At 33.4% G+C, this 16,041-nt stretch overlaps 3 protein-coding genes across 8 annotated transcripts; 2 read left to right on the top strand and 1 right to left on the bottom strand.

The window, feature by feature from the left end:
- The first annotated feature begins 883 nt into the window (after positions 1-883).
- LOC108607346 (ADP-ribosylation factor-like protein 4C) lies at positions 884-2,710 on the top strand. 2 transcript variants are annotated; one of them, XM_017998030.2, is made up of 5 exons: positions 884-980; positions 1,513-1,638; positions 1,706-1,803; positions 1,864-1,966; positions 2,022-2,710. In XM_017998030.2, exons 1-5 carry the CDS (start codon positions 930-932, stop codon positions 2,550-2,552), a joined length of 909 nt encoding a protein of 302 aa, XP_017853519.1. In that variant the 5' UTR covers positions 884-929; the 3' UTR covers positions 2,553-2,710. The 2 variants fall into 2 exon arrangements, with proteins under 2 accessions (XP_017853519.1, XP_017853520.1); XM_017998031.2 differs by having other exon boundaries at positions 2,044-2,299.
- Positions 2,711-2,866: 156 nt separating this feature from the next.
- On the bottom strand, positions 2,867-12,743 carry LOC108607379 (glutamate receptor ionotropic, kainate 2). 4 transcript variants are annotated; one of them, XM_017998107.2, is made up of 15 exons: positions 12,594-12,743; positions 12,333-12,530; positions 11,855-12,268; positions 11,607-11,782; positions 11,289-11,342; positions 11,047-11,211; positions 10,696-10,848; positions 9,773-9,976; positions 9,507-9,710; positions 9,314-9,418; positions 8,928-9,185; positions 8,232-8,657; positions 4,339-4,536; positions 3,276-3,666; positions 2,867-3,195 (listed from the first exon to the last, which is right to left on the bottom strand). In XM_017998107.2, exons 2-15 carry the CDS (start codon positions 12,430-12,432, stop codon positions 2,915-2,917), a joined length of 3,129 nt encoding a protein of 1,042 aa, XP_017853596.1. In that variant the 5' UTR covers positions 12,433-12,530; positions 12,594-12,743; the 3' UTR covers positions 2,867-2,914. The 4 variants fall into 4 exon arrangements, with proteins under 4 accessions (XP_017853596.1, XP_017853597.1, XP_017853601.1 ...); XM_017998108.2 differs by lacking the exon at positions 8,928-9,185; XM_017998109.2 differs by lacking the exon at positions 8,232-8,657 and having other exon boundaries at positions 2,915-3,195; positions 12,594-12,739.
- Positions 12,744-13,014: 271 nt separating this feature from the next.
- Positions 13,015-16,041, top strand: LOC108607380 (kinesin-II 95 kDa subunit). 2 transcript variants are annotated; one of them, XM_017998117.2, is made up of 4 exons: positions 13,015-13,312; positions 13,636-13,860; positions 13,920-14,540; positions 15,988-16,041. In XM_017998117.2, exons 1-4 carry the CDS (start codon positions 13,241-13,243, stop codon positions 15,994-15,996), a joined length of 927 nt encoding a protein of 308 aa, XP_017853606.1. In that variant the 5' UTR covers positions 13,015-13,240; the 3' UTR covers positions 15,997-16,041. The 2 variants fall into 2 exon arrangements, with proteins under 2 accessions (XP_017853606.1, XP_033150518.1); XM_033294627.1 differs by lacking the exon at positions 15,988-16,041 and adding an exon at positions 15,112-15,972 and having other exon boundaries at positions 13,019-13,312.

Here is a 16,041-nt window from a genome sequence, read left to right as displayed (position 1 = left end):
TAAATAATTTGGAAACGGCAAGCACACACATTGTTTCCCTTGTCCATCAGGTAAATTATTAAAATAAAAGCGGCATAATGTGTTTTGTACTTAATGATTCTCGAGGTTTGGAAAAAGAAATATGAATATGTAATTAATATCAATATTAATGGTGGCCGACCGGCAATCAAGATGCTTGATCGACAGACAAAGGCAAGCTTACAACATTGTCGATGCATCCTGATGTGCAGAAAACAAGAACATATGTATGTATATTGTCAATTGCGGGGCCTGATGTTGTAAGAACGACTTTAAGTGCAAGAAAAAGGCAAATAATAAAACAATGAATATTTACCTTTTCAAAACAGTACAGTACACGTTTTGTATTGCTGATTTTTTTAATTTCAATCGAACGAACGACATTTTTAGTGGAAAATAGAGAGCACCTTTTAGTTAGGGGCAATCGTATGGCGTGAATTTGAGAAAAGCTGCAGTTGCTATATTAGAATCACTGTAAATGTGAGAAATCTCATTTGTAAAATTGAAATAAACGTGTTTCATCAATATAATTAATTGGAACCAAATTTTGTATGTTGAAATAAAAGTTTTAAAAAGTCCGGAATTCCCGCAGCCGCCGAATTTGCAACACTGTTAAGATATGTATATCGATTAAAATTTTAGTGATAACATTAGTTTAAACTAGTTAAACTTAACCAGTGTTTCTTTTCTGGTTTTAGTTTACCTATGAAAAAATTTGTTTATGTGATAAACGTATATGTATGTATTTTTCGGCGTTCAATTGCGCTCAGTACATTTAATTCCTAATAATATATAAAAAAAATTTGTTTGAAATATTCGATGAACAAATCGATGATTTGTTTTTATTTACAACCCTATACTTGAAGTTAAAATATAAAACAAGAAATATGTGCAATTAAAAACAAGATAAAATGGGAGCTACAATGGTAAAAAATGGAAATTTATTGGATGCGTTGCCACAGGTATAGAGTTACACTCAGATGCGTGAAAATAACTAAGAAAACAAGTCAAACTCTTGTCGGATAAAAAAATTGATTAATACCTTGATTTGGCTACCTTAGCAATATATGTATGTAGATTACATACTTATTATGTCTATTGTGCTTTCGAAACAAATATCAAATAACATGATGCCTGCTAATATTTAATTAACCTTTTTTTACAATAATATATTTTGTTCCATATGTCCATAACGCACACACACCCACGCGTTGCACTTCAATGAATTTACATACATATGTATGTCGACATTCAGGTACATGCATATGTATGTATATAAATATACATATGTATGTATGCCTGTACATATGTGTATTCCAACCATATGTGTATATATGTATGTATGTAAATGGCTCAGTCTACAATATACATACATATGCACATAATATACATATTTGTTAGGAAAGAACTATTTATTTTATCTTTTACCTTTTATCTAATTCTCTAGTGCTGCTTATTAATTACAATAATCCTATAAATGTATTCGAATTGCAGGGATCAGGAACCCTACATATTGTTATGCTTGGCTTGGATTCAGCTGGGAAAACCACAGCGCTGTACAGATTAAAGTTTGATCAATACCTAAATACAGTCCCAACAATTGGGTTTAATTGTGAAAAAGTGTGTAATCATTTCAAGTACAGAATGAAGACAAAGCTGCAAAATGAACTGGTTTTATATTATGTAGGTTCACGGTACTTTGGGAAAAGCAAAAGGAATTCACTTTCTTGTTTGGGATGTCGGCGGACAAGAAAAACTGCGACCGCTGTGGCGTAGCTATACTCGGTATGTCTTTATTAAATATTGCTACTTACTTGTAATACATTGCTACATACTTGCTACTAGTTGCACGGATGGAATCTTATTTGTAGTAGACTCTGTAGATGTAGAGCGCATGGAGGAGGCAAAGATGGAACTAATGCGAACAGCAAAATGTCCAGATAATCAGGTATACTGCAGACTTATATAATTTTTTAACACTTTTCATGTTTTCGTAAATGCAGGGTGTACCTGTTTTAATTTTAGCAAATAAACAAGATTTACCTGACGCTTGCAGTCCCAATGAACTGGAAAAACTTTTGGGACTACACGAGCTTCAGAACCCATTGTCAAATTTTTCGACTGCCACATCAATGTCAACAAGCAACATTGCAGCTTTCAATGCTAACAACCAAACTCATATAAGTCGTGAACCAAATGTTATTAACCAATTGAGATCGCCAATTGCGCCACCAGTAGGCAAATTTACATCAAACAGTAACAGCAAAGTAAAACTCTCAAACATGCCAGATGATGAGCTCGACAGCAATATACCGTCCAATGCACCAATAACACCAAATGCACTATCAGAGAACAGCTCTCAATTTACACTCTGCTCTTCCAGCTCAAGCGGTTCTGTCCAACTCAAAGGTTGGTTTATTCAACCAGCATGTGCAATAACAGGAGAGGGTCTACAGGAAGGGTTAGATGCTTTATATGACATGATTTTAAAGCGACGAAAGCTAAGTAAGGTTAATAAAAAAAACAAGCGGTAATATTCCATATCGCAGCAGAGTGTATGTATGTGTATGTATGCGTGTATGCTTGTATTTATAGTTAAGTCTGCTTAGCACAATTGTAAAAGTGTCATGCACAAATAAAAATATATTGCAAATGTATTACCGATGTATTAAAAGATGTCTTTTATCTGAAAAGAGTTCTACAATTAATAATATTATTTAAATGTAAGGTAAATGCTCGAATACGATATAAATGTCGCCAAAATATAGTTAAGAAAAATATCTAATTGTAAATTATTATACATATGTTCAACATACATAAATGCATGTCTATTTATTTTAATAGTCTTAAAACTATCTTAAAACCTATAATTTAGGCATAATTTACAATTCACATATCAATTAAAATAGCTGTAATGAACGCCCATATTTGGCATGGTTACATTCGTGGGAACATATGTTGACCCTGGTACACATTTCACACAATCGCGTTTGAGGGCCGATCTGGGCTTGGACTTAGATCCTTGGCAGTGCATGGCAAAGCATAATTCCTCAGCCATTTCAGAACACAATGATTGATTATCGGTATGCAAATTTTTCTTTGAATTCCAGCAGAACTCAAAAATGGCTACAACAACAGCCAGTGCTAAGCCACAGAGTAAAACAACAAATACTCCACCTGTAATCAATAAATTATATGTTAACAACGATGACAACATAACATGAAATGATAAAAAGTGTTTTCTAATTAATATTTACCAATATTTTCTACACCCAATGCATTAGCTTTTGATTCTTTACTTTTGTCATCTCTATTGCAAACATCCCCAGTATTTTTCCACCATTTATCATAAAGAATTTGAATAATTCCTTTCTCTTGTAGTTCAAGAATTGCAAGTGAGATCTTATCTCTCCATGGCGATCCTTTGGGTGTGGCTATCCCATATCCTTTCGAGTCCAATAGTCCACCTATCTGAGTTAAATTACAATCCCGCTGGACAGCATAGTCCAACATTGTTGACTCCATTAGAAAAGCATAATTGCCATCCATTACGCGCTTTATACCGTCCTCGTAAGTCTTCACAAATACAGAAGCCTTTCGATTCTCCATATACCGCCACATCTTCTGATAAATCCCAATTTTTGAGTCCTATGACAATTAGATAATATAATATTAATTTATTAAAACTCATATATTTTCATTTATTTGAATATATTGCATATTTACAATTTGATTTTAATTAGGAAAATCAAATATTCAGAACATTGAAATAAATTAAACTTCGAGTTTTAGGAATTTCGCGTAGTGCATTGCCAATATTATGTTTTATGTGTAAGCTTTGACTTTTCAAATAAATTGTCATACACAACGAAAAACACATTTTCCCAATGTTCATTCGTATATTTTACTATACACTATATTTTTAATCTTCAGGTTTTCATCATAATTGTATTCACAAGTTGCTCAAAAATCAAACTTTTATTAGCGATTGTCATTAACCTGCACGTTGGAATTGTAATTGGTAATGCAGACGGTGTGAATTGGTTACTACATGAGATTTCCGTAGTTAGTAACCAATTCATACCGTCTGCATTACCAATTACAATGTTTCCATAAAATTTTAGTCTGCATAACTGGAACGACAAAAAAACTTTTGAATTTGTTTGTTAATGAACTTAAATTAAATTCTGAATTCCTCAAATCGAGAAGTTTTAATATTCAATCAAATACATTCAAAGTTAAAAAAAAAATATTTTTATATTTATATATTTAATATTTAAAAGCTTTGTTTTTCATGCTTTGATTTTGTAAGAAACTTACTCGAAAGAATGTCATAGTTGAACCACCTTCCAAAGTACCGTACGATATTTCAGTTTGCTCTGCCAAATCGGACGCACTTTCTATAGGCGTTATCATACGCTCTACTGTAAGGAAGGCAGCCAAGTTGGCAGTATACGATGAAATAATAATGAGACAAAAGAAAAACCAGCATCCACCCACAATGCGTGTCGAGGTAGCCTGAAATATTTCAATAGCAATATAAAATACATATATAAATACGATAATACCACTGTGATACAGTGAATATAACATTTTTATGTGACCCCTTCGTTGTTGTATTAAGTCCTTTATTCACTGAAACTGTCTAAAATCCTCAAAACTTTTCAATAAAGATTAGTTCCGTCTGTTAGGACTTCAAGTTGCCTCACCATAAATAGCATATGTAATATATGTTTCTTTTACTTTATCAATTACTTTTATTCTGTTATCAACACAGAGGCCTCTGATTTTATTACTAAACGATTTATTTTAACTATTAATAATTAACACTAACCCAGACCTGATTGGGTTTTTGGGCTTTCCCCAATTCTTGCAACGAATGTTTTAAATACTTCTAAATTTTATTTTAAATCATTTTCTTTTATCAGCGACGGTAGTTGACTCACTCTGACAACCACTAACAGTACCAACTGTCTTGGTGGACTCATTGTACCCGATATTTCAGTTTATGTATTATTGGTTTGGTATTAGCTATTGAGCAAGGGAGTCTCCATAAAACAGTGCTTACAAATGCCGATTTTAACAAATTGAACTTTTATATTAAAAATCGGTGCCAGCGAGATAATCCTTTTTACAATAACTAATTTTTTACTCTATGTGCTCCTGCAAGGCACGCTGTGAAGTCTAAGAAATCTCTATTGTCATGTGATAAAAGTAAAAGTATTAAAAAAAAACAAAACGTTCAGGAAATGGTTGATTTTTCAGGTTATTCTACTACCAAATCTAATTATAACTTACTTATCTTTTATTTATTAATGTCAACTATGAACAGTCGACGGTATAAGAAAGTGATTACAAAAAATATTAAAAATTATATTTAATAGTGTTAACGAAAATATTGTTTTTCTTAAAATTTGATAAGCTTATAAATTGGAATTGTTAAACAGACCCAACATTCGTTGCAAGGATTGGGGAAACCTAATCAGGTCTGAGTTAGTGTTAATTACAAAACAGTTAAAATAAAACGCTTAGTAATACAATCAGAGACCTCTGTGTTAATAACAGAATAAAGTTTGTTGTAATCAGCACAGAGTACTCGAAGGGGTTCATGCAGTTAATTGTACAAACATTAAGTGATAAAGGAACAAAATTTCGTGTGTACCAGGAATTGAGAAATACAAATATGAGGAGTCAATTTCCCCCTTAACTAATTTAATCATAACATAATCCGGCGATTCGTTAACAATGGGAGATTAATTTATCTTAGACTATTTGTATAAGATAAGATAAACACCTGGAACCCAGTTAAAGCCTCGAAAAGCAAATAATACACATTTATTAGACCAAACACAAAGCCATATTCTAGAATCGGACGAACAAGAGATGTATAGAGTAATTTAGTTGTGTAATAGTCATCAAATTCTTTAGCCCATCGTTTGATAAACCCGAGAACTTGAATTGCATTACTGATAATTAGAAAAACATGCTGGTTTTGTAAGCTAAAGAGCTTAATATCAAGGAGAATAAGTCATATACTTCTGCTAATCTATTGAGAGGGAACTGATCAATGTAGTAGTTGACTATGTGTGCCGAGTGTTTATGGAAGGACATAGCTTTACATTTAGCACAGTTAAGTTTTAATAAATTATATCTACACCAAATGAAACAGTCAAGATCTGTCTGCAATAAAGTACTTCATGACATGTCTCTAAATGATAGCCATAGCTTCACGTCATCAGCATACATTAAAATGTTTGAATGCACAATGACTGAGCCCAGATTATTGATGAATAGTTTAAAAAGCAACGGTCCAAGGTGACTACCCTGAGGAACATCAGACGTCACAAACACCGGCTTGGAAACCGCCGACTTGAAAACTAGCTTTTGAATTCTGTTAGATAGGTAAGTAGATATCAGAGAACGGCAAGAGTGCACACACCACTAAAAACACAACGCTAACACCATGTAATATCTGCCACACACAACATAATTGTGATCTACACTAATACAATTGGCGCAGGTCAATCTTTCCCGAAGCAAACACAAAAAAGGGTCAAATTTCTGCTAGCTTTCTTTTCGCTCCTGCTGTCGCTCGCCGTCGCTCTGCCAATGCAGACGAGCGAGATAGCATCGTATATTGTTCTGCTTTATGCTAATCCAGCCGATCGGTTTCGCGCGCATTTCTTTGCGGCTTGCTTCGTTGTCTAAAAACACAAACGGACCTTTTCCTCGATCCTCTGGTGTTTTGTGCGCTGCTGTTGTCGCCGCCAAGCAATTTTTTGTTGTGTCCGTGTGCGTATTTTTTCCCGTGTTGTCATTGTGCGCTAATGGTCTCGCACTTGATTTTAGTGTGTGCCACCATTGTGCTTAAAAAGTGCTACAATTGCCGTTCTCTGGTAGATATCCACTTCATATTTAATTTATTCATTAGAAGACGATGATTACAGGAATCGAAAAGGCTTTACTTAAGTCAGAATAAATAACGTTGGTCTGCATTTGGCTTTGAAAAGTTTTAATCCAAACTCAAGTCCATTTGTGGTGGTAGAATTGACACGATTAACTGTACCGTTCCTGGCTTCTGTTTGCTTAGGATTCTAAAGGTTAAGGAATCCTTTAACCTTTTAAACACTTAGCCAGTGGTCTCTGTAGGATCAAATGTTACAGAATGTGCTGGCTCCGTAAACTTACACTAACACAGCTTTTTTAATTTTTTTTTAGCTAACTAACAGAATCCAAAAGATTCCTTTCAATTCAAAGACGTGAACTCTATTGTGTGAAGATTTGCTACCAGCAGATGTAGACACATTTTTTATCTGGCTTAAATTTAATTTACTTAGGCTCAATTGCCCTAAATGTAAAGTTGTCTTTCTGTAGATACTCGTCTCTTATACTTAATAATACTGTGGACCGTATTAGCTCTCATTAGGTTAAAAAAGTATTAATTACTTAAGTGATGTTTGATAGGTATAAGTTGTTGTTATTTTATTTATATCTTGTTCTTTTCATTCTGGAAACTGGACCTTCCACAATAAACAAACCACCAGAAAAGTATTGAATCTATAAAAAATGCTCAGTGTCATGAAATGATTCTTCATATTTCTTGATTCATTTAATTTTTGCTCTAATACCTATTCCTTGCAAACACGCTGTCCAGATGGTATCAGACTTAATGTGTTTTCAGTGGCTCTTAGTCTCTGTTGGTTATATAAACAGACAGACATTATTCAATCACACACTTTTTGGGAACGGAGATTGCCTCCTTCTTCCTAGTACTATTTGCACGCAACATACCCTTTTCCATTTTTATACACTTTGACATTTTTGTAAAAAATGGAAAAGGTATTAATGAAGTTGTGCAAATTTATGTAAAGGATAAGGAGGCGTGGCAGACCCAACAAAGTATATATATTCTTGATCAGCCAGACAAACTGAGTCGATATAGCCATGTCCGTCTGTCCGTTATGCCGGTATGGTCATTTTACAAGTTTCTAAGAAAAAATCAAAATACTATTATTACAGTAAGTTGTCACTAATTGCGTTTTGTTGAATTACAGTTTGAAATAATTTTTCTAAAATCATTGTGTTCATACCGACATTAAAAAAAACCTCATTATTTATATAAATATGTATACATGAATAAAACTATCTTGCTTAAAATATAACTATTAAGCTTTAAGCTATATATAATGTTAATTTGAACGTAGAGCCCATACCCTTGGATATAAGTCAGCCCCTTGTTGCATCAAAGCGCCTATTGCGAACCAAAAGCTATTCTTCAGAGTAAACTCATTTTGCACGCTAACTAATTCCTTTGTGTCATCGGATTCGCTGTCATCATTATCATTATCCTCTCTATATTTAATGCGTTTTTCAGTATCATCTGCATTCGCAGTGATGTTTTCAAATGTTTGCAACTCCAACTGCTCGTCAATATATTTCTGTTTTTGAATCTTTTTTAACATATGATCACATGCCATAGAGCAGGCGGGTGTCGAGCGAACCCATTCCACTGGAGATAGTCTGGCAACTATCCAAATAACGATTGACACAAGTATGTAGCCAAATGCAATAAAGAACCAAATTTCAATGGCTAGTGGATTCATAAATGAAAAGAACTTCGTTTGAGCTCGATCTGATATCTGAAATGCAATTTTCACAAACGCATAAATTGTAAATAACATGTTTTGACTAAATTGGACATAATATTATAGTTTTAGCTACAGGTATTATCCATACAATCCTTCTAATCAGATTTATTACCTTTATATGTATATATATATATATATATAGTATATATATATATATATATTAGCCGTTAATCATAAGAACTATTGTAATAATACAACCAAAAACTTATATATATATATATATATATAAAGGTAATTACCGAGAGTAAATACTGTACATACCTTTGGATTTAGCCCTGAGCCTTGTCGTAAAAATGTTCCAGTTATAAACCAAATACTGTTTGATATGGAGAATTGATTTTCAACGATATCGGTTTGCTTGTAACACGGATGAGGGTTTTTCCATTCATATGGAGAAAATCGAGCCATCACAAACAGTGCGAAGGAGACTAATATATAAGCAGCTAGCACATAAAGCCAGATCTCAACTGCCAATGGGTTCATAAAGGAAAACAGTCTTGTGGGCTGGCTTGTTGGTACCTAAAGGATTTAGCCGTTAATCATAAGAACTATTGTAATAATACAACCAAAAGCTTAAATAAATTCATACTCTTGTACAATGAAAAAACATGAATGTTTCTACATAACTGACCTATTATGATTCTTACCTTAAACAATATACCAATACCCAAGTTCATAAAAGGCTTGGTAAAGTCAATGACACTCTCTCGTGCATAGTTAATAGTCATTGAGGCAACAGCTAAGTCAGCTCGCTAAATAATGTTATACATATAAATAAAAAAGAAGAAATGCACAAAGACAATGAGAGTTATCTGCAGAAGTAAATATATTGATACGTACTCTCTCCATAAGTTCCTGTACAATACCGTTCCACGAATTTGTTTCCGGTATATACACTCCGTACATATTATCTGGAACTAGCTCAATTTTATATTGAAAGCCAACCTGCTGCGCAATAGCTTTCAACAGATCAATGCAAAAGCCTTCAAATCTTGCATTACCAGTAAGGTTAGCGTCATCCTTGACCATTACGTATGGGCGCTCCTAATACATTTGTCTATATTAAAACCAATAAAGTCAAACGAATCTGTTTAGGAACTACAAACCTCTCTGGTCATTACCACCAAAGTTATATTCGCAATGTTAGAGTCGTAAAATGCGGTAGGATCAGAAATGTTTACACCCCCATCTGGTTGCCAAAATCCTACTTTTTGAACCGTTTCCTGTTTTAATTTAAGTATATCAACTTTAAAGTTATTTCGACGCCCTTCATTTAACTTGATTTTTCCTGTCAATCCATTAACTGCGGCCTAAAATAAAAAAAAAATCGATTAACAATTAAAGCCAACACACACACAATCATATATATGTAAACCTAACAGTTAATATATGCTGACCCTTACATAATCAAATTACTTGCACCTTGCTTGCATCTGGTCTTCGAAATACTCCAACTACTAGATTAGAATTAAACCTGCCTTGTGCGGATTCAGCAGACTTTAAATATTTGTATCGTTATAGAAAAAAAAAACATGTCACGGCATCCCTAACTGGTGCGACATGCAAGCAAATAAATAAAAAAAAATTAAAAAAACAATTCATGTCTCTAGGAGACAAAATTACTAATTTCGCATTGTTTAAACCACTGTTTATCGGTTTGAATCGATAGTTTGTTGTCTTAGGGGACAGAAATAATCTGTCGGCAGATTCCGCACCAGTTTTTCCTTGTGCGAAGTAAAATTTCAAAATTGCGCGAATTTTAACGTTTGAGAACTCCACTTCGATCGATTGTTATTCTTAAGCGCGACAACTAATGTAAATAAACTATACGTCATTTAAAAAGTGTTACCAAGTGTTACTATCAAACGGTATATAGCATTGCCGATTCCAAGCGTGAAATTTGAATGCAAAAACCGGTATGTCATTACCAAACAACCAATATATACATACTTTATGGAGTCACAGACGAATACTTATTTCTGTTACATAAAAAGTGTCAATATTTATAATATATGCACAGCTTACGTACAGAATTAATATAATTATAAAGCGAGAGTCCATCACTCCAGACTTTGTCTGATTCGCACGAAAGGGTTCTGAAAGTCAATGTATGGCTGATATCCAAGTGCTTTAGCCCATGCGCAAAGGCGTACACCGAGTCAAACATAAGTGCAGCCTCCGTCTAAAAATAAAATATCCATATATAGCGTTATAAAAATTATAATAATAAAATAAACAAATTAATAAAATTAAAACAAAATCACATAACATAACATAAGGGACAAAAGCCTGTCTGTAATAAAATGGAAAGAAAACTTAATACATATAATTGGGTTGTAACTTACACCTTTGGGTTTTAAATGACACAATTCGACCTCACCTGAATGTATGGCATGCCGTTTATCATATCCAAGCCGCTATGTTGTAACTTCTGCATTTGATCTATAACTTCCTGATAACGCTTACTCTCAACATCAACTAATCGGAACGCTGTGATGTTCACACTATTGTATCGAAAGTCTTCCAAATCATATGTCTCCAGATCCTAAAAATGAATAACGCCTGATTTTAATAAATTAATTAATCAGTTATGCGTTTTGGATACATATTGAAAATACTAACAAACGTTGTAAACATATAGTGATATCGGTGATCATTCATTTGAAGTTGTAATATCTGGAATATAATATACCATAAATGGAGCTATTAATATTGACTAAGTCATATCTGGGTTGTGCATGATGTACATATATACATATATAAATATTTGCTGAATGGAAGTAACGTAAATGAATCACTAATAGAGCTAAAACGTTTTGACATAGTATGGTATATGTACACATACATATTTACAAATACACATGCATGCAAACATACATATGTATGTACATAGACACGTAAAAATATTTGCTGATTAATTAATATAGACAATTTTCGTACTGATCGAAAAAATGTTTTTATATTTGTAGGATTTGTGTCAACTATTATTTTGTATATTTCCTTTTGCCGAATTGCACGTAAAACTTGGCGATAGGTCTCCGGATTGGCTTGTCTTATATACATTTCCGTTCTCATTTCCGTAGATGAATGTATTAGGTCCTGCTGCTTAAAGAGACCTATAAGTAAAATATGAAACAAGGTATTGAGTATATACTGGATATAATTTTGTATGTAAATGAACAGTATACCATAATCTTCTTCATATATAATTGCGACTTTGGTCCAGTTCAAATAGGTCATTAGGTCTCTATAGGCTAGGTTCATTATATTCTGTGATGGATATAAATTTATGGAGAATTCCCTCAAGCTCATTTCCAAGTCGACACGAATTTCAATATGGGGTATATCAAATGCTTCGCAAATAGATTGTACGTGACCAGCAAGAAGTGGATCAGTTGGCCCAAAAATTGCCTGGACTCCGGCCTCCAATTGTCGACAGACTTTCTTTGTTGTTCTAAAGGAGTCGTCTCGCGGCACATATTCAATGTCATATACTAATTGTGTATTAGGCAAAAGCGATTTCTCCTTATTAATTCGATAAATTGCATATTTAAATGCTGATTCGATGCTACTTTCGCGTTCATCATCCGTAAAAATTGCACCTTGTTATGGACATAAATATGAAGATTATTCAAAAGCAATTTTAGATTAAAGAATCCATCTTACCCACACGAATTACTGGGGGCAATGCTTTTACCAGTAAAATCATTGAAGCCATACATACTAGCGATACATAGTAGACGCCGTATTGAGCATTCATTTCCATATAATATTTTTTGTACTTAATTTCCAATATTAATGTTGCCCTTCCGTTTTTTCGCGATATTAGTTATCAGTGCATTATAATATGGATCAACCTATCAGCTTAAATATCAATAAGTAAAATTATAAGTCAATTTACCTAGTATTAATTGAGTACTCGCATACATTTTTTCATACATACATATGTCTGTTCATATTTACCATATGAACGGACAAAATAACTTGAATTCCCAATATTTTTTTTTCTGTTAATATTAATGCCAATTTAGACTATTCTTGTATAACACGATAATTTTTATGTTCGTATGATTTGAATACCTCACTGTGGAATATTGTCGAAACATCTATTTTGCCACATAGTAGTTTACGAGCTTTTTTCTGGCAATAACGCATGCGCAAGAAATATATCCACCCCAACCAGAGCTTTTGGTGTGACAAGTGCTTTGAATAAAATTTTTTTGTGAAAAATAAAAATTGACAATACAAAAGAATAACATGTTGAATGTTATTATATAATAAACAAATTAAGTATTAACTAACATATTCGAGTTAAATATTAATAAAAATAGTATGGTGAAGATAATTTGTTGTTCACATTAAAGAATGTCACTCTTTCTATTGTCATTGGTTGTAGCAGCTTTCATTTTTGTAGTACGGTGTTTATTGAAATACTTCGTTGGGGTTGAGGATATTGGGTTTCTAGTTCAAGTTCAAGCCAAAGATTATATAGTATTAAATAAACAGTACACGTAGACGGTTATTCATTTTTGATTTGTATATAATATAATATTGGACTCTGATCATAAATTAAAATGGGTGAAAATGTTAAAGTTATAGTGCGTTGTCGCCCAATGAATCAAAAGGAAATTAGTAACAAATGCGATGTATGTATCTTTTTATCTTACTTAATTAAACTTAATTTTATTAGATATGCTATAATCAAAACGATTATCGATTTTTCTAGAGTATATTTTCTATAATTTATTAAACAATATTAAAATGCTGTTTCCGCATTTAGACGTTATCTTTCTTTCCGTGCAGACTCCAGCATATGTCTGTTTCTGATCTAATTGCGAAATTCTGATACTCTATGTATTTTCTGAAAACTTCTACTTTACCAAAAAGTTGAAATACAATATTCAATTATATTATAATAATAAATTAAAATTCTACCAAAACCTTGTAATATTTACCCATATCAAAACAGACTGTAGTTGAGAGTGGAGCTTACGAGGTAACTGTATTGAATCCTTCAGCACGGAATGCACCACGGAAATCGTTTACTTTTGACAATGTCTACGATGGACTGTCAAAGTCTGAAACAATATACAATGATATGTGCTACTCATTGGTGGAGAGCACATTAGAAGGCTACAATGGGACAATATTTGCATACGGCCAGACAGGATGTGGCAAGACCCACACTATGCAGGTGTTTGTAAAGACAGGTTTAGCTTTTAGACGAGTTCATTGGTAAATATTTATTTACAGGGCGATAGTAACCTGATGAATGAGCCAAGCAAGGGCATTATACAGCAATGCTTTGATCATATATTTGAGACTATATCAATGGCGACTAACGTGAGATACCTGGCATTAGTAAGCTATTTGGAAATCTATAATGAAAATATCAGAGATTTGTTAATCATTGATGAACCAGTAACCACGTCAAAAAATCCTGTAAATCATCTACTTAAGGATGTCCCAGGAGTAGGTATCACAGTGCCGACTCTAACGACTCAAGCTGTGGTAAATGCAAAAGAATGTTACAACTGGCTAAGAATTGGTAATAAAAATCGCATTACCGCTGCCACATTGATGAATGAAAAGAGCTCACGTTCACATACAATATTCACGATTAATCTTGAGCAAATCCAAGGCTCAACTCCAACACATCCGATGTTGGGCGGCATCCGAAGGGGCAAATTAAACCTCGTTGATTTGGCTGGTTCTGAGCGACAGTGCAAAACAGGAACGTTCGGGGAGAGATTGCGCGAGGCAACAAAAATCAACCTGTCTTTATCGGCACTGGGGAATGTAATATCTGCACTAGTTGATGGAAAAAAGAAGCATGTACCGTATCGTGACTCAAAACTAACTCGGTTACTGCAGGTAGGTATTATATGGTACTATATAAAAATGATTACAAATTCTCATGACGTATGCAGATACATATATTACGGTAGGCCGAAAAAACCAAACAAAACGTGAAATATTTCACTTCATTTTGACAAAATGTGAAAAGCCAGATCAGATAATCAGAATATAAAACTTCATTCGTTAAATTTCGCCTTGATTTGCAATATCGGTATCATTAATACCAATTTTATAATTCAAAGTACTTTTAGTAGAGTTATTAGTTTAAGGCTTAAACTTTTAATTATAATTGATTTATATCAATTAAAAGCATTATATGTTAGATTTTTTAATTGGAATATTGGACACAAAATACTTCCAATGCTGAATGTACTTAATGAAGTTTTCTATTGTGGTTAAACGATCTTGTTTTTCACTTTACACAAAGGTCAAAGGTGATTATGTTTTTTGAATTGCTTTTCTTAAGGCGCTATACCCATCGAAATCCAATTTTTTACATTTCGTTCATATTGAGCGGAATTCGAAAAAGGTGTTTTTTCGACTCAGCCTAATATATGTTTGTATGTATATTATATGTATAATATAGGACTCATTAGGTGGCAATACGAAAACGATTATGATCTCGTGTATATCACCAGCGGATGTGAATTATGACGAAACTCTGTCAACCTTACGATACGCAAGTCGGGCAAAATGTATATCAAATTTACCGAAGATCAATGAGGATCCAAAAGATGCTAAGCTTCGCCAATATCAGGAGGAGATCCTGGAGCTGAAAAGGTTGCTCGTTGAGAGCCAGCAACAAGGAAATAGTGAGTCTACCGATGATAATTACAGGCAACAGCAACGTCGTTTATATGAGGAAACCCTAAAAATGCCCCAGCAAATGACTGAAAAGAGTAAGCGTCAAGTATCTGCTCATGAAATCGATAGAAATTTAAATAAAAACAGTCAATTAGAAGGCGAGGATTTTCAATTGCAAGTACAAAAGCGAGTCGATATAATTAAACATGTCCTTATCGGAGGTGAACGAGTCAACGATTTACAACTAAAAGAACGTCATAGGATGCGTAAATTGGAAGCTAAGCGTATTGCGCATGCACTTAGCCGAATCGTAAGTGAGGACCGCGACTTGTTGCAGGGACACTATAGCAGTATACAACAAGAAATTAATATAAAAAACGACCATATTAAGAGATGTGCGCAGAAAATTAAAATGCTTGAGAGAGAAGTTGCCGACCTGAATTCTGAATTTCAGTTAGATCGCGAAGATTATTTAGAGGAAATCCGCAACCTTGGACGTAATTTAAAATTTTATCAAATTTTATTGCACAAAGCTCAACCAATTCTTCGTAAAAGTGGCAAAAATTGGTAATGTACATATTAACGTTACATGCATATGTATGTAAGAGTATTTGCTTTGAATCTATTTGACGCTATGCTATTGAACTTGTTTTCGCAGGAATCCTGAGAAAATTTTAGAATCCTCTTTTTGGAATGATGATACAAAGAGTTG

The sequence above is a fragment of the Drosophila busckii genome, chromosome 4 (assembly GCF_011750605.1).
Source record: "Drosophila busckii strain San Diego stock center, stock number 13000-0081.31 chromosome 4, ASM1175060v1, whole genome shotgun sequence".
In the NCBI taxonomy this organism is placed as follows: Eukaryota; Metazoa; Arthropoda; class Insecta; order Diptera; family Drosophilidae; genus Drosophila; species Drosophila busckii.
The sequence above is the reverse complement of the archived record's forward strand: the minus strand, read 5'-3'. Positions and strand labels throughout refer to the sequence as shown.